The sequence below is a fragment of the Zeugodacus cucurbitae genome, chromosome 3, assembly GCF_028554725.1.
Source record: "Zeugodacus cucurbitae isolate PBARC_wt_2022May chromosome 3, idZeuCucr1.2, whole genome shotgun sequence".
In the NCBI taxonomy this organism is placed as follows: domain Eukaryota; kingdom Metazoa; phylum Arthropoda; class Insecta; order Diptera; family Tephritidae; genus Zeugodacus; species Zeugodacus cucurbitae.
Window position 1 is genome coordinate 55,458,202 of NC_071668.1, and position 19,034 is coordinate 55,477,235.

A 19,034-nucleotide genomic window follows, 5' to 3' on the forward strand; every position below is an offset into this window, starting at 1 on the left:
AGATAATTATTTATACATAAATATTATAATATGAAAGTTCATTACATTGCTAATAACAACCAAATACAATTACCAATCCAAAAACCAAAAACGAAAAAAAACAGAAAACAAAAAAACTAAGAAATAATAAAGCAAGTAATAAATAAATAAATAAAAGTATTGAGAAAAAAGTACACAAACTGATTGAAACTTAGCATATATTATTACAAACATATACATTTAAGTTGATGATAGATGAGAGAAGCGATGAAAAATACATTATAGAAGAACATAAACAATGAATAAATAAACAGGTGAAAGGTCAAGTTGAATGATAATGAAGTTGAAGGTGAATTACATTTAAAAAATAAAAGAAAACAAAATATTACAAAAAAAATAAAATTAATTCCGAAATGGAGTGCTTCATTTATTATTGCTGGCAAAAAAGGTAGGTATATCAAGAGCTAGAAACTGGCTTCGTTTCGAAGGAAAACAAATCTCTATGATGAAATTCAATTTTAATATTGCGATTCTACCATCTTAAAATTTTTCGATACTTTGCTCCAAAGTAGTTCTCAATCTGGATTACCTCTTCATTATGGCTAATTTCTGCACAGCGCTTTCGCATACCCAAATATTTGTGTGGGATATTTACAACACGCTCAGTCGATGTCTTTAGAGTATCAGTTACTTCGGTCAACTTCATTTTAAGGTCATCCAATTTCTGGATTTTCTTCATATTTTCAACCGTAACATCCGCCTTTTGAACTCCACTGAATTCATCGATTTCGGTGCACATGTCATCTTCGCGGAATTGAATTCATAAATAAATACTCATCAAATTTTCCTCCTTTCATCATTTGTACGTCATTGCTAAATATATTGGTTATTGAACCAAAAAAACGCATATCAATTATCGAATAGGCTTCACCTATCGTTATACACTCGATCACTATTCTTGGAGAGAAATGTAAATAGCACATATGTATAAGACCATTGGGATATTCCAAAAATGTTAAATGCGGGAGACATGGTAAGTTGTGAAGTTTTCACTGGAATGGATTTCAAGGGTCTTGAAACATACATATGTTCGTGTTTCTTTTTGGTGCGTTTTTTTGGATATTAAACAAATCGGTCATAAATTGAACCGTTCAAGGTATTTTTCGAAATTTATGTTCAGTGGATCACAGCCAAAATGATGCAGCAACAAAATGAAAAATCGCTTAGTAAAAAATCATGTTTATATTTCGAAATTAAAAACTTTTAACCATCTATTAATTAGGTACATATGTATATGTTAAATCTTTTAAATAAAAAAACGCAAAAATTATTTATTTTTTACAACTGTTAAGTTAAAACATGTTCGTATACCGAAATACAAGCTCACAGCCAAAATGAAGCACAAATGTTTAACATTGGCGGCGACAGCTTCGCTCCGATTTTCGAATGCAAAGTAAATACTGTTAGAAATGTGTGCTATCCTGGAATAATATTTAAAAGTTTTGATATTTTTGTATTGTCATTTGTAAAGTATATTTCAAAATGGGCTGTCAAACAAATATTGAAGTGCGTGAGTTAGTCCTAAGTATTATAAAGACGGAAAAATTCGCAACGTCGCGTAGATGGTGGTGAAACTGAGTTATGTTCTTGAAAATCGTATCGCAAATAAAATAAATCGACTCATAATAAAAAATTCCCATTTAAATGCTCCAGCTTAAAGCAACGAAATGGAAAAAATCCTTGGGAAGAACAATCATTCAAAAACCACAAGAAGATTGCTCAGAGAAGCTGATTTAATTGCCCGCACAGACCGAAATAAACCATACATCAATAAACATCAATGCTAAAACTCGAAGGGCAAGGTTGAATGGTGCAAACGAACAGTTATAAAAGCCTGCAAGGTTCTGGAATACCGTCACTTTTGCAGATGAGAGTAATTTCAACCTCTTTAGATCGGATAGAAATAGATATGTATAGACAAAACCAATTGCTGAGCTAAAACCGCAAAATCTGCATAGTGACGTAAAACATGGTGGAGACCATGTAATGGTGTGGGGATGCTTGTCGTCCCTAGTGTAGGGAATTTGGAATTCATCGATTGTACTATGTACAATAGTGTGTATCTGGACATTTTGAAACGAAATTTGCTATGAAATGTCGCGAAATTAAATACTTTTGATAACTTTCGGTACTATCAAGATAAAGATCCGAAGCACGAATTCGGAGTTGTGTAAAATTGGCTTATTTGGAACAGTCCACATAGTACAAACACCAAACTTCAGATTCGAATGCAATTGAGAATCTGTAGTCAGTTTAGGAACGAGACATGCGAAAATACCAATTTGGAAATAAAGCCGACATGAAAAACGCCTGCAAACAGAACGGAATAAAATTGCTCCAAACTATACAAAGAAATTGGTAGAATCCATGCTGAAACTAATGAAAGCAGTTTGTTTTGTTGTATTATAGATAAATAAAATAACTATAAAATCTAATTTTTTTAAGCACAAAGTTAATGTGCATATCTGCCGCTATACATTTTTTTGGAAAATGTATATGGTTTTCAAGTAATACTTGCTTTATTTAGTATTTCTTGTACAGTTGCATCACTTTGGCTGTGAGCCACTGTATATTAAAGGCCAACAGTGAAGTCATTAGATATTATTATTAATATTATGTTGATCGTTGCGAGTCTTGAGTCAGAACATGAACTTCATCCAACAGATAGTGGACCAACGAGTATGTAATATGCTTTGATGGAAGTGGTATAGTGGTAACATTCATTTATTCACACACCTGCTTTTGTCTAAATTTATAGAAGAAAATATTTTTTTATATTAGACTAAAGAATAGTTCTAGAGTGGACATTTGTTTATACGTATTTAAAAGAAGTAACCACTATTTTAAAATTTAATATTTTTATGGTCTCCTTTATTTTGAATGATTTGATTATGGATAGAATTAGCTAGCCTTTGTAAAGTTTCTTAGAAAGATTGTCGAATCGCATTTCTGAGTTAGAGAACAGTGTGGTATTGCATCCCTTTTGAGTCGATTTTATTATCAAATATACTCCAAGGGTTCACGATAGGGTTACAATCAGGACTACATGCACGCCATTGTAGCAATTTAATGGTTTTTTGAAGAAAACCACTCAATAAATTGTTTTGAAACATGTGTGGTTGATAAAGATAATATCTTGCTGGAAATGGAACTCTCTGTCTGGATAATTTTCATAATACGTCACTAACACATCTTCTGCTAACTCTGTGTAGATTTCCGACTTTATTTTCGTTGTAATAAAGGAAATTGGCGATGTTCCAGAATACGAAAAGGCTTTCCAAATCATTACAGTTCCTCCTCCATAATTCCGCTTCGAACATACTACTCCATGTTTGCTTAGATCATGCAAATAGCAGTTGTAGCAGTCCGGGCCCTCCAAATTATTATTATTTTTTTTTTTCATCCAAAAAAATAACATTACGCTATTCTTCACTCCAGGACATGTATCTTCGGGCAAATTCCGGGCTTTGCCTCATGAACATCAGTCAACCGCGGTTTTGACTTAAGTTTTCTGCACTTTATTGAGGGTTTGGAGCTCCGAACTGAGAGTGACGATATGATCTAATTTGGCCTATATTTGTCGAGAATATAACATTTTCTGACTGGCTTCGCTATGAATCTGACCTCTCTGGCGCAATGTAAGCTTCGTGTTTGCTCAAGTTAGAGCCATAACGCTGGATTATATAAGGGGTGTCGCAGTTTTCTTCCGTAGTTTTGATTAATACCGTTTGACCACCTCAAATGCTTGTTGTTCAAATAAATATGCCTAAATGTAGGCAATATTCCATACAACTATTTGTACAATTTCCGTTAACAGTGTTCGGCAAGTTTTGAATGGGAGAAACCAAAGTGAAACAATAATGCAATTATTATTTAAACATTTTTTAATTTTATTTTCTTTTACTTTTTTTCTTTTTAGCTTATATTTACTTAAAACTAGTTTTGATCCTACATTTTTGCTATATACTAATGGCGCTCGAGCAACACAATATAACTAAAACATTAATAATTAGCTACAAATTGAACTAAATTTTTACAATTCCAAAACGTGACTACTTAAATTATTTTTGGTAAAATCCTAATTAATACAAATTCTTAATGGATATAGTAACTAATATCTCTTCGAGAGCTTAAGTACTGAGTAGTTCTTATAAAAAACAGCAGAAGAAATTGTAATCAATTAAGCCTAGATATAAATTAGATATTTTATGGCAGCGATTTAGGATTCGGTCTAACAACGTTAATGCTATTGGCTTGATGGAGAACAACGAAATGATTACTTACAGCTAATTGTATGAGACTTAAAATTACAAAACGGTCATGCATGCAATGTTGTATGGATTTTCAAAACTAATGCGAGACATTTGAGACAAAAAACAAACTTAATAACTAACGCGATAATACAGTGATGCATTCAGCGGGTGTGTCGCGCATGCGACGCAATGGTACGACTACCGACAGCCGCACGACTCGACAACCATATTCGGGAAGGTTTTCTGTGTCGCAGTATTATTGCTATCCATAAAGACGAGCTTCAGCGAGGAATACTGTTTGGCGGTGCAGCAAGGCACAAGCTCGAGTGGCTTGCTGTCCCGATTGTTGCGACGCGACAATGCGATTTTCTGCAAGAAACAAGAATACAATGCATAAGTACTTGTTAAACAACAAAAACTAATATCTGAGTGGCAACAATATACAATACCTGCAAGAAGGCGCTGTGATGCGTCGCCGACTGTGCCACACTTGCGACGCTGCCGCATGAGCCACGACAGAAGTAGGCATCATAGCCGCGCGGCTGTATGATCCAATCACCCCAACCGATCTCGTCGAATGAGATGTACAGCTTCTCACGACAGCACTCCGTTACCCCGTCGGTGCAATTGATGCCACGTTTCTGACGTGAAGCGCGTTTACGATTACGCGTATCGACCATTATGAAGGGCCGATAATCTTTGTCAACGGATATCATTTCCTCCATTGTGGTCATGTCGCAGGTGCGGCATGAGATGTGTATGAGATGGCTGAGATCGTGATTACCGAACCAACGTTTGATCGGCCATTCAATGTCGATCTTCATCCACTCATCTGCAAATGAAAAGCGGAAATTAGACATTAATAAATTGTATATATTTATTAATACATAATAAAATAAAAGCTATGCTACAAAATAAGCCTTAAAGAGAAATAAATAAATACATTTTTGCATTGTAATAATTCGCCGAAATTCGTTTGGTGTCACGTAACTGATTAAGAAATGCTATAAATAAAATATGAAGTGATTTTTTAATACTTCAACGGCTTGATAATGGGCACTACGCAGTGTAGATTTAATGAATTATTCACATTTTTATTACCATGCGCTATACTGCCTTTTTTGTACATACTCTCGCGCTTTTAATCAAGCTTTGAAATTGAAAGAAAATAGATTTCATAACACTTTAAAGTGCTGATTATGTAACGGTGTGCTGATGTCGTGTTTTGCTGATATAATAATATATATCAGTTTCATTAATATATGGTTATACATGTAGTTTAATGGTTTCTTGGTGAAAGCTCTTTCATTATATAAAAATGCGGGAAAAAAGCAAGGTACGAAATGAAATGTATAAAATGCGTCCTTTACTGTGGGAATGATATGGTTTTCATATCTTATACAAGTTAAAGCTTTGGTATACTATTATAATTCAAAAAAGCTCTAAAAGCTCTACAGCTATTATATTGTTAATGACTTAAATGATATTTTAGAAAATTGAAAGCTTTATCAGACTTATGAAACTAATGAAAGCTCCGAAAGCTGTAAAGCTTTTTATTCTCAGAAACTTAAATTGTACCATAGGTGTTTAAATTTCCAAAAAACTAATTTAAATATCACATATCTCATACAAGTGAAAGCTACACTATTGTAATTACTAAAAGCTCTGACAGCTGTTATGTTCTGAATATGTTTAATGATATTTCTTACAAGTGAAAGCTATATCAGACATATGAAATGAATGAAAGCTCCAAAAGCTTTGATATTTGATACAAGGGAAAGCTTTATCAGACTTATGAAATTGTAGAAAACTCCAAAGGACTTGATATTTGAGACAACTGAAAGCCTTACCAGACTTTTGAAATTAATGAAAGCTCCAAAAGCTTTGATATTCAATACAATCTTTATCTTTATTAGACTTAAGAAATTAATGAAAGTTCCAAAAGCTTTGAAGCTCTTTGTATTTAGTCCGTGAATGACACTTCACTTTTTTAGCAAAAATTACATTATTGATCTCGAAAATAGTTATTTTATAAGTACACAAGCACTTTCTGCTTCTGCTTTAAGCACATATCAGCGCCTAAAAATAGACACAAGCAAATTTTGATAACCGTTTTTTCTATGTATTTCCAGTTTGTTTAAATTGCTTTTTTGTTTATTCGCTTAAATAAAGTGCTGATGTAGCACTAAACCGAAAGTGATTCCGGATGTAGTTTTAAAATTTTATTTTGCTTAATCGAAGGGGTCAAAAATAAATCGCAAAATAGCATAATGTACGCATTGATTTCTTTTAATTGAGAAAAACATCTATTACCTTGCAGTCTTTATTGTTCATTAGTACTAATATATGTATAATATAAAAACTATAAATTTAATCAATAATTTTATGCACGGTTATTTAGTAAGCTTTGTTGTTCTTTTTTCGGATTTTGAAGTAGATTTCGCTTTCACTATTCAGTTGTATATTTTTTTGTTGTTACGAATTGTTTTGCTATTAATTTTATTTTTTTTGTTAAAAATTATTTTTTGTTAAAAATAAAATACCAGCTGAGAAACAAACAAAAACAATGTGCTCCTTCATAAAATTATCATTTATTTAATAATATTTTTTTCTATTTATTTGCTCATATTTTTTCATTTATTTATTTATTTAATTAATTCTTTTGTTCTTTTTGTCTAGTGTTTCATAATCTCATTTGTTCATATATGTACTTTCAGAATCATAATAGGCGAAAGTCCAAAAGTGAATCGACATTCATGGAATTTTTGTTGCAAACGAAAACTGCAGCGTGGCTTATTTCAAGACAAAATATGAAACTGGCTTAAATCGACTTACTTTAATATGAACTAACGTTATTTCTCAGACGAACTTAAACAAATTTCGATATAATTTTTTATGTTAAACAACTGTTTAGTGACGGCAGCTTTAAATAATGATGAAATAGTATGGAAATATGTGCCCAGCTTGCTGCTAGAGATCAAAATCTCTACTTTAGTTTAAGCCGGCTTAAACTGCTTTGAAACACTGACACGGTTTCGTACTTATCTTTGTATTTCGACAAGCCTACATTGACTATATACGTAAAAAATAGCTTATACTAACTCAGCGTTATTATATAAATATTTCATTTATAGGTTATGTATAAAAACTAATGGCCTCACGCATTTTTTTGCCGTTTATTTTGCGCATATTCATATATATGTATGTTTGTATGTATGCCAAGATTTTTAATTCAGTGAATTCGCATTTTTAATCTTGTATTTAGTACCATTGACTTATTGATTAAAATTGACACTTAAAAGACCCCCACGTTATGCTAAACCCATTAAATTTTTTAAAAAATATATATAAATAAAAATAAATGGTGTATTTGGCATTTTTTGGTAGTCATCTTTCGCGTCTTTGTCTTTGAGACACTTATTTGTCAGTACATAATCACTTTATTTGTATTTGTATTTGCAAATTTTTACAGCTTCAACAATTCATTTCTTATTTGTATGACTTCAGTGATAATAAAAGTGCTGGTAATAACCGGTTTTTTCATTGAATATAAACAAGTGAACTATAAAGGTTCAAGAGTTCTTAAAATGTACTCGAAATTGGAATGCAAGTGATCACATATTAATAAGATCGCACATAACGGATTTTCCGTAACCACTACTTATCAATTTTAGTAATACAGTTGATACAAAAAACTATACGGAAAGTTTTCAAAATCACATCATACCTATAAATAGAATTTTCGAGTCTATATTACCTAACATTATCACTGAAGGGTTAAGAGTTATTTTAAGGCGTCTTTAGCAAGTAAAAGCCATTAGTAATGTAGTAAAAGTTTTAATTATTTTCTCAAATCTATACATCGCTCAAAAGCCTAAACTTTCCTCTCAAATATGTACAAAGAGTTTTCGGGTCAATATGATCCTATATTATTATATCATCATTATTATACTTTCTTGTGCTCTAAAACTATAGCTGAAATATTCATTCTATAGCTGACACTCACCTTGCACATCGACCGATTGTATTGCGATGGTTTTCACGACCGGTAAATAGGTCGGGTCTGTACTCTGCTGCACTTCCGACACGACAATGGTTTGTGGACTCGAACGCGCGCCCTTACGTCTATGCGAGCGTTTGCTTTTACTTTTGAAGAGCCAGAGAACCGCGGTATTGACATCAAAACCATCGGCGTCGGCATCGTCGATTTTGAACGAGAAGCACATGGATGAGTTCGTGCCCAAACGTTGGCATTCGCGTTTCTCTGTAAACGGAAAATTTTCATATATAAGTCTACAATACGCTTAAGTCGCTTATTTTCCACTAAATATTTGAAATCTAGTTTTGTTTTATGTAATCTCTTCGAATGACACTCACCTCGTTGCAGGAAGATGAACTTTTTACTCGTACGCGCATAATAATCATCGACATCTTTATTTTTGGGAGTGTCGTCCTCTTCCTCATCGATGGTTGTACCCTCATAGATGGGTTTGGGTAAACCCACTGCTGATATGTTAGGTCGCTCTTTCAGTCGCAACTTCTCCAAGATTTGTTGTTTCACATACTCGATGCGCAACTGCGTCAGCTCCTCCTCACTGATGTGCTCCACACGCCGACTGCTCTCACATTTCGGGCAATCCGATTTGTCGCGCTTTTTTTGTTGCTCTACAGCCTCTGAGCTTTCTTCTTGCTCCTGCGACTCTGACGACTCCGATTCCAGCGAATTGCTATGCGCTGTTTCCAAAGTGGGCGCCAACAAATCATCAATTTCATCGGAATCGCTAGTCATCTCTGTGAGCGGCAGCGCCACATCTAAACGCTGCGGCTCCACGCTGTCATCATTCGGCGCATCGCTGAGCATTACATCGGCGGTGCCGCCCAAGTGTTGCCAAATGCGTGGCATACGCATGTTGAATAAAGGCAGCGACACTTCGCGCTCTTGCTCCTCTTCGGACTGCCACTCTTGCGACAGTGTCGTCGACTGCTTGGCGTTGTGTTCGTATTCCTCGTGATGATGACGCAGATGCTCTTGCTGATGCGCCATGTGCCGTTGTATGTGCACGTAGCGGCGCAGCGCCGCTTCGGCCTCCTCGCGTTCGGCGCGCTCCTCCGCGCTACTTATACTACTGTCTGGCGGCACATTCTCTTGCCACGACGACTGTCGTATGCGTCGCGCCTTAGCCACACGCGGCCGATTGTTCTTCACATGCGGTGTACGCTTGTGTATTTGTGGCAGCGTGTGCGCCGGCATCAATTCACGGTGGTTGTGGTGCTGCGCTGGACGCATGTGATGCGCAACAGTTTGTCGGCTATCGGTGTCGCTGGCACCGTATGTATCGCTGTGGTGACGGCCATAGATGATGCTGTGATCGAGCACGACGAAGGCGATCAGTATGAAGAGTATGAAACATTTGGCCATGGCGGTGCTTCGCTGGGGTGGACGATGTGCGCTAGTGGCTTTTACTTTATAGTTTTGAGTTTAAGGTTTTTTAATTTACTTATTTACCGTTAGTATTCGCTTTTGTCGCGCACTTACACTAATTGCTTTTTTGTTGTTTTCTTTTCTTTTTTGTATTAACTATGCTTTGTTATGTTCAATGATTACTATCTTTTTGGTAACATTAAAATTCCCACTTTAGTCCGTTGTTGTTTTAAAAACATGAGGTGGTTTACACTGTTTGTTTTGATTTAAGCTTTTGCTTTTTGTGTTTGTTTTTGTATTTTCAGCACTTTTTAAAGCAAACTCATTTGAAAAATTTTATGAACACTGGGATTTTTCACTTTATAGATATTTTTGTAATTTTATTGTCATGGAATTGCGCCTGAAAAGAGAGAGAGAGTAGAATGGGTTATTAATATTACTATTTTATATTTTTAAATATTAAATAAAAACTACAATTCAACAAAAACAAAATCTTCAAAGAATATATTTTATTAGACTATTTTTTATTTAATATACTTATTTATTTATTTACATATTTTTTTACTAATTAACTCTTAAAATTGCTTGTGCACCTACAGTGCCTCTAAAACATACATAAATGCCAAGGCATTACTCATATAAAAAACCGTGAGGTATTTTAGTTTTTAGTCACCCTTGTAAGTTTACACTAACGTTATTGACGATAGTCGCTTGAAACCACTGCGTCATTACTAAGAATTCAACAATATTAACAAATTGCTTGGCGCCAGTGGCTTTCATATGATACATATGCCTCTGTAATTATCTTCAATCAACCGGTTATCAATTCTGTGAATACTGAAATGTAATTCACCCGAAAGTTCCGCAGTAAAATCAATGATTTGTGTATATTATATTTTTTTTATATTTCATTGATAAGAAAAACCAGAATTTTGGGTATTACAACAAAATTTAAGAAAAATAATTTCAAATGTATTTGTGTATTTTTTTATAGTTATTTATTTTAATGATAAAAATTGAGATTTTTCGGCCCAAATTTGATTTGTATTCATTTTTTTATTTTAACACTATCAAATTATAGCTTTTTTTCAGAAAAAAATTCTGCAAAATTTTTTATAGATATTTTAATGATAATGAACCTCTAAGACAATTTGCAACACTAATAAAACATGCAATTTTTTTTGGTAAAGGAGGAGTTTCACAATTTCGAAAAAAGTTTCAAATAGCACACTGTGCAATATTTATGTAATGAATAGCTTATTTTTTTTTTTGTTTTCTAAATTTTTTTTTTGTTTCTTTATAAATATCTTTATAAATTTGTTTATAAATCAAAAATATTTTTTTTTTTAATTTTTATTTTTTCTTTTGCTTTTTTACAAGTATTATTTTTATATATTTTTTTTATATTTATTTCAATATATTTTTATTTGCACAATTTTCACTACACCAATTAGTGGTTCTTAATTTATTTTTATTATTAAAAATTTGTATTTTATATATTTTATTTATTTTTTATATTATTATACATTTATTTAGTATTTTATTATTATTATTTTTTTTTATTATTTAATATTTTTTATTTAAAAAAATTTCTTTTTAATATTATCTTTTGCATTTTTTTGCTTAAATAAAATGTATTTTTATTATTTTGTCTAATTCACATTTTTTATAATTTTTAATATTTTTATCAATTCACTTAAAATATATCACTAAACCAATTAGTCAGTTTAATAAATAAATTTTTGTTTTTTTTAATTTTTTAAATTATTTTTCTATTTAAAATTTTTTTTTCATTTTTTTAGTATTTCTGTATTTTATATACCAGTTGTTGTAAATGTCTTCCGAGTTTTTTATAATTAAAATTTATTTTCAATGATGTTTTCATTTCACATTTTTTATATTTTATAGTATTTTCTAAATACACTAAAATTGTATCACCAAACCAATTACATTTACTAAATAATCTTTACCTTATTTATGTTTTTTTTATTATTTTACAAATGTTTAAATTTTTTTTATTTTTTTATATTTTTTTTAATTTTATATATTGTATTTTTCTTCCGATTATGATTTTGTCTCCTCTGAAATTTTGTATGCTTCAATTTTATAGGTTTTTTTTGTTTGCTCGAAATATGTATTGTACTCGGATTATGTATTATCACCAAACGAGTTAGTGCGCATTTAGTAAATCTTTAGCGGTCGCATGTCGATCGCACGTATGATTAGAACACTATCAGCGTATGCTGAGCACATATTTAAATAATTTTTTTTCGGAAGGAGGTAGTGCATGGCAGCACTTTTTAGCAATAAAATAATTGCGTCATTTGTAAGAATTTTTTTATATAATATTTAAGTTTAAATACATTTTTCCTTTAACATTGTCGCACATAAAAGTTATATAAAGCTCTATTTACTGCTTATAATAACTACCTGTTTGCACTTGTTGTATTTCTTGAATAAACTACAAATGCTTATCTGCATGTGGTACTTGAAATACTTTGGGTTTTACTTCCTCTAAACACTTGCAATTTATTGCTGTTTGCTTAACAGCGCTTTACAAAACGCTCGATTTGTGTGATTTATAGCTTTTTAAGTAGACACCGCCGCGACACGCGTCTTGCCACCTTGCGACACATTTGATGAATGAAGTGACAGACTAACGAGCGCACTAGTTTTATTAATAAACTCCGAAACACTGCGATGGCAGCCGCAACAGCACTAGCAGCAGCGGCGGCGTCACTAGTGTGATCAAAGCAAGCGCTCACAGCGTTGCGCTTACAGCTACGTAGCAATTGGGCGAGCGCTTGCCGCCGCACACACCGCCCGCAATTGCATTTTGTCGTTGAGCCCACCGGCTACTTGAGACATTCACAAACTTTACACACTAGCACTGCAGCCAAGCATTATAGCTGTGTGTGTATGTATGTTTGTTTGTATGCATAAATTGCCTTCTACACTTTTTTCACACACGTGCATGTGTGTTTATGCAAAAAATCGACAAGCTTGCACTATGCAGACAGAGAGCGATTACCTTTCGTCATGAAATTACTAATGAAATTGCATCAGCTTGCCAAGCGCGCTGAGCGTGAGCGCTTGGCCCAAACATTGAAAAATCAAGCGCTGCAGACATTGCTTGCAATTTAGAAGCGCACATACACACATACATGCGATACAAATATACGCGCTGACGGCCAAGCCGATAGTAACGGAAAGAGATCGTCAAACATTCTACTGTATCTTAAGGTAAAGGTATGTCGAATGCGAGCGCGCGCCTGTGTCTGTGTGCGCGCGCATTGTAATAAATTGTTGCTCGTACGTCAGCCAGACGTTGGTGCTTATGTTTGAAATGCGAGTCAATCCATTGAATAGCTCGCATTACCACGCGTCACTGCGCGTTGGACTTGGGCCTCGCCAGCGGCAACGGCGACGCAATGCAAAAAAATTATGTAAAATGAGATATTTATGCAAACGTTGGCAAAATTACATGGCACACACAACAGCGCGACGAACGGAAGGAAAGGTGCAACAACAACAACAAGAAATACAACAAGTGTTCATTGCTTTAATTATAGACGCCCGCAAGTACTTGCAATACGCGGCGCTAACTCCGTCATACACGCTTTTGTGCTATTTTTGCTGATGCCCCAGAGCAACAGCTGCTCGACGCAGACGATTCCCGGTAATTTAGCTAAATTTTACGCCAAGGCATACTCAAGATCAGTGGCGCGGCAGGGATGGTCAAGTGGGACGCCAACTGCAGGCGCTTAAAATAATAGCCCTCACTAGGCGCCTTTCATCATTTCTGTATAGTCATTATTTCAATTAGCGATTGAGCAATTAGATCAGTGATCTCACGTAGCTCACGTCGTGACATTTGGGTACTCTGATTTTTCAAACAAATTGTTATCATTTCAATAAAAAATAAATATAAACATAAATACGTGTTGCTGGCACGCGGCAATAAATGCGCGCATACTCACACTCATACTCGTTGTACTTTATAAATATATATGAATATTTAAATACATATCTACACACATAACTACACATATGCTTAGCGTTACATGAATATGATAATGCTATCAAATCAAATGCCAAACTGATTGAAATGATACGAGTGCTAAGATCACCATTGACTGACGCGTACTAATACTCGCGCTAATCACACACTCGTTGAGCATACGAGTCGTACGTTTACATGTAGCGTACTTATAGCGCATAACGATTTCATCAGCTGTTGAAATTGAAAAAAATTATTAAAATCATTAAAAAGAATGTCCGCTTGAGCACTTACAACTATGCAGCATTGATTAGGAATGGAATTTTTTTCGACTTTTAGCTTTCGTAAGTGTGTGTAATGTGACCCTTAGCCATTTTAGCTGATAATTTGTAGAACTGTGACAATTTTAATAATTTTATTATAATTTTCAAATGTAATATGCGAAAGCTGCCGCTATTTCCTTGAAAGTTTTTAATGGATTTTCACACAAAAGTAATAAAAATACAAATGAATGAATAAAATATTGATTAGTTGTCAGATGAGCTGTTGACCATATGCTTCACAGTGTTTCAATGTAATTGAGTTATGTTGCAATTAAATAAGAGTACATCACTCAATCGCATGAACAAATGTACTTGATTAAAATTCAAGCTTAACCTTTAAGGGTTATATAAAACGATATTTTAAAATTTAATTGCAATTATTTCAAATGATTTAGATTTAATTGCTGCAGCGAAATGAAAAAGCTCTTTTGAAAGCAATAATTATGAACTAAAAATTTTACCATTTTTTCTGTAAGAATATTTGACTGTAAGAATAATAAAAAAAAATTAAAAAAATTTAAGTTAATGATTGACTAATAAGCAAAGGCGAAAAACTCAAAATTAGTAAAATTAGACCATTACATGATATTACTACTACCAAGTGAAAGCTTTCACCAAAATAAATAGATTAAGTGTAAGCTTTTAAAAAATTCACTTGAAAAAAACCAGCGGTAATAACTTGAATTTAGAGCTTTCATTGTAAGCTTTTAAAGACTTCAGACGACATAAGAAAATAAGTGAAAGTAGATTGACATATTTATAAAATAATAAATTCTTAAATTTTAAATTGATATTTAAAAATAATATTAAAACTTTAATGAAGAAAGCAAAGCTTTGAAAGCTCAATAAAAGTCTTGATCTCTTGAAATATTATTATTACTATACACAGCATAGTAGAGTCAGAGTATGTGAAATCTAAAATGAAGAATTTAAAGCTTTGAAAGCTCAATGAGACTTACTCTGTCTACTGTTTAATAAAAAGTATAATGGAAACTTAAAATAGAAAATAACTGAAATATAAAATTTCGAGCTTTTTAAGCTCAAACTTTATTTATTGTGATCTGCTACCAACCTAACTGAAACTTAAAGCGTAAAATAGAGCTATAAATGCAGCTTTACATGGACATTCACAAAAGCTTTTGTGAATTCCAGCCGGAAATAATATTTTAAAGACAGAATAGGTATTTTTAAGCAAGCAAATTCTGGTTAAATGCTAAAAAGATTCATATTCATAATACCTACATATTCTAAATACGATCCTAATTTAATTTTACTGTTATAAAATGTATTACATAAGTAGAGGATTTAACAGCACTTATAAACCACATTGTGCTCGGTTACAAATCAATTTTTCGAGTACTCGCTGATGTATTGAAATATGTATGCTATCTGACGTAGTTACTTGCGTCAAACAATTCCTAATAGCTACACGTAATTAACTGTAATTTTAATAAAATGTATCATATTTTGTTTCACTTTGTAGTGGTTTATTTAATTAGCTTAAAAGCTTAGGCAAGTACTTCATACTCATTAGGTATAGTAACGTCTAAGCTATTAATGCAATACTACAAAACTTGTCAATTTTAATCACTACAAGTTGTTGTAATGAATTTCTATGACTGCACGTGAGTACTTGAAATACATTTGCAATTCCAATACAACTCTGCTTATTTGAATAATCACATTCATTGTTATTACACGTCATTTTTGATTGAAAACTGAGTTTAAAGATGAAACAGATAATTAAATGGTAATACATATTGGAAAAAGTGAAAGGTTTGAGATTACCATAAATTTTGTATGCAGTTAATTAGCATTTTTAACGGTTTTTTTTATTTATTTAAATATTTTTAATGAAAGTATATTTTTATTTTTAACGAGTTTATATATATTTTTAATGAGTTCTATTTAATTGCATATTAAATTAATGAGAGAAATATAATATTAACGTATACACTGATATTATACAGTTAGTTTAATAGAATTGATGCGCTTGATACTTAAAGCGATTACTTTTGATGTTGAGTATACTCAATTACTCATATACCACTTCAGAAATCAAACACTTGTTGCTATGCTTTTGAAGTACAGTTATTATTTGACTTTTTTATTTGTTAAAAGTTGAAATAATTATGATTATAATTAGTAAGTAATCGAAGTAATCTAAAGGCGAAGTAATTATAACCGTAATTAGTAAGTATTCTAAAAATTAAGTAATTATAACCATAATTAGTAAATAAATGGAGTAATCGGAAAATGAAGTAATTGTAATTGTAACTAGTAAGTAATCGAAGTAATCTGAAGAAGTAGTTAGTAATTAATTGAAGTAAAACAAATATGAAGTAATTATGATTGTAATTAGTAAGTAATTGAAGTAATCTAAAGATGAAGTAATTATAATTGTAATTAGTAAGTAATCGAAGTAATCTGAAGGTAATCCAGAGGAGAATTTATTTAAAATAGGCAAGAATATAATTAGTAAGTAATCGAAGTAATCTGAAGTAATTATAATTGTAATTAGTAAGTAATCGAAGTAGTCTTAAAGTAATCTAGTGGCAAATTTATTTAAAATAGGCAAGAATATAATTAGTAAGTAACCGAAGTAATCTAAAAGAGAATATATTTAAAATAATATTTATAATAGGTAATTTAAAATACTATTTATAGTAGGTAAAAATATATATGTATGTTATTTCGATGGAATTTATAATTGATGAATTAAAAATATATATCTATATATGCAAAACTTATGAATTATATTTGTATTTTTCGGTCAAGCGCTTTATTTTTAATTACACTCGTTCCCTCAGCAATATCGACGTGATGCGATAAATTTCACTGAAAACTTATAAACAAGATCTTTAGGCTCTCTTGAAATTTAAATTGGTATTATTAAGATATGAATGTGACATCATAAAGGAAACGTCTCTTTCAAATGTAATGCATTACGATTAGTGTTATGATTCTTAAATGTGGAAGAACGGAATTTATTATAGTAATATGTATGTATATTTAACACTAATGCAAAACATAATCTCTTATTTGAGCCCTCAACAAACCGGACCTTATACGCAGAAATAACAGTACACTTATCTCTTTCGGCATTAACATGGCGCCGTTTGTATGCGGAGTGTCCAATTTTGGGCTTGTGAATGACCTAGAAAACGTAATTTGGACGCAAATTGATGCGTTACGTTGCGGCAAAACAAAGTTTATTCACCGTTGTTTGCGAAATTCCAAATCACATGGGCCATAAATTTCCAATAACATTCAAAACAAATCATTCACATATTACTTGCATGCTCCGCAATAATCTCACTTATTCTAACCTTTGAAATGTCCGCAAGCAAGATTGCCACCATATAAATAGGCGCAGTTTTGCACTGTAGTACTGGTACTGTAGTCCATACACTGGTATGGCGTAAAAATAATGAATACCAAAAACAAACAAAAAATCGTGCTGCTTCGCATTTTTCGCGAGTGCATTGAACATTTCGGCAGAATTGCAATGAAAAAATATGGCAAAATCGCATTTCGTTGCGGTAAATAACCTTCAGGCATCTGCCGTACCCACAAGCGCACATACATACATTTGCTGTTCTTACTGTTGTTGCAGATTACGGTAATCGGACAAACGGCGCGCCGGTGGAAATTATGTTTGTGCGAATTGCCAGCCATACCAAAACAAAAAAAGTTCAACATTTGACATTAATAAAGCTACGCCTACTCAGACAATTATCGCATACGAAGCGCATGACCAATCAGAGGCCGGCAGCGTTTGAGTGTTGAATAAAATGGCGGCATATTCTGCTTATATTTGTATTGCTTTTGTGTGACTTACAGCACGTAGGTGGTTGAAGTGCCATGGCATAACGGTAGTACAAAAACCGTTACAGGCACAGCAAGTGAGTGTATGTAGGCATGTAGGCAAAAGACTCGATAAGCCAGAAGAACAGAAGTAGTTGTAAATAACAAATGAGAAAAACTAAAATAATAAAATAATAATAATAATAACAATAATAAAATAATAATAATAATAAAATATATAATAAAAGTTGACGAGGTGACTCAGCTTTATTTTCATATAAATATGTAAATTCTATAACTAAAAATTTCTTAATGTAGAAAAAAAATAAAAATAATAATATTCCCCACATGAATCCACCCGCGATGCCATGCCCATTTATGTAACTTAATTTTAATAATTTCCAAAAACAATTTTCGGAATTATTTTTTGAAGAATTGAGGAACTTTCATTTAAAATTTCAACGCCCGTTAAATATTTAAAATTGATTCAGAGGATTATTGACAAACCCGCAAGCACATTTTTTACCATGGAAAGGATTCACTTTTAAACTGTTCTCAGGAGGTTTGAAACATGAAGACCACTCCATAAATCGATGAAAAAAATCGATATGATATCTATAAGCCTCATATATACACATACACCTACAAATAAATTTAAGTTTACTAAATAGAAGTTTTGAATGGATTTCTAAAAGCTCCTTCTACTTAATAGCTCCTACCTTAAGTTTCAGTAATCTATAAGGTATTTGAAATTTAATATATAAACCAATTAAAAAATTACGAGAACCAAAAATTTAAAATTTAAAAATTTTAAAAATTTATACTAATCTCTGTTGTACATATACTAAATTTCATTAAAAAGAGGCTTGTTATCAAAGAGTAAAAGAGTCATAACCATACCAAACTAGGTTATTCGAGTTCAATTTATGTCTAAATACAATATTTATATAACTGAACTAATTTTAGAAAGGCATTTTCAATCCCCATGGACACTATAGATATCTACGCATATATAATATGCACAGAAGAAGTCTATTAAGTGGTTCATATGCATATTTATATAAGACTATGTCATCTATATATGATATATGGGTCTCTTATCTACATAGTCCTATCTAATATATCGGCCTACATAGGCCTATTACGTATTTATGCGCAAAGTAATGTTTGCATAACTTGTTTTCGGATTT

General features: G+C 32.3%; 1 protein-coding gene across 3 annotated transcripts in view; it reads right to left on the reverse strand.

The window, feature by feature from the left end:
* Positions 1–3,905: 3,905 nt before the first annotated feature.
* Positions 3,906–19,034, reverse strand: part of LOC105216479 (growth/differentiation factor 8) — a 34,023-nt gene continuing 18,894 nt past the window's right edge. For 2 of the 3 annotated variants that reach the window (XM_054226498.1, XM_054226496.1), the window contains exons 2-5: positions 8,670–10,114; positions 8,299–8,556; positions 4,742–5,124; positions 3,906–4,661 (exon numbers count right to left, since the gene is read on the reverse strand). In XM_054226498.1, coding sequence (XP_054082473.1) covers positions 4,491–4,661; positions 4,742–5,124; positions 8,299–8,556; positions 8,670–9,711 — 1,854 coding nt within the window. In that variant the 5' untranslated portion in view covers positions 9,712–10,114 and the 3' untranslated portion in view covers positions 3,906–4,490. Of the gene's footprint in view, positions 4,662–4,741; positions 5,125–8,298; positions 8,557–8,669; positions 10,115–12,144; positions 13,736–19,034 lie in introns of those variants that run through there. The other variant, XM_054226497.1, reaches the window with a different exon arrangement.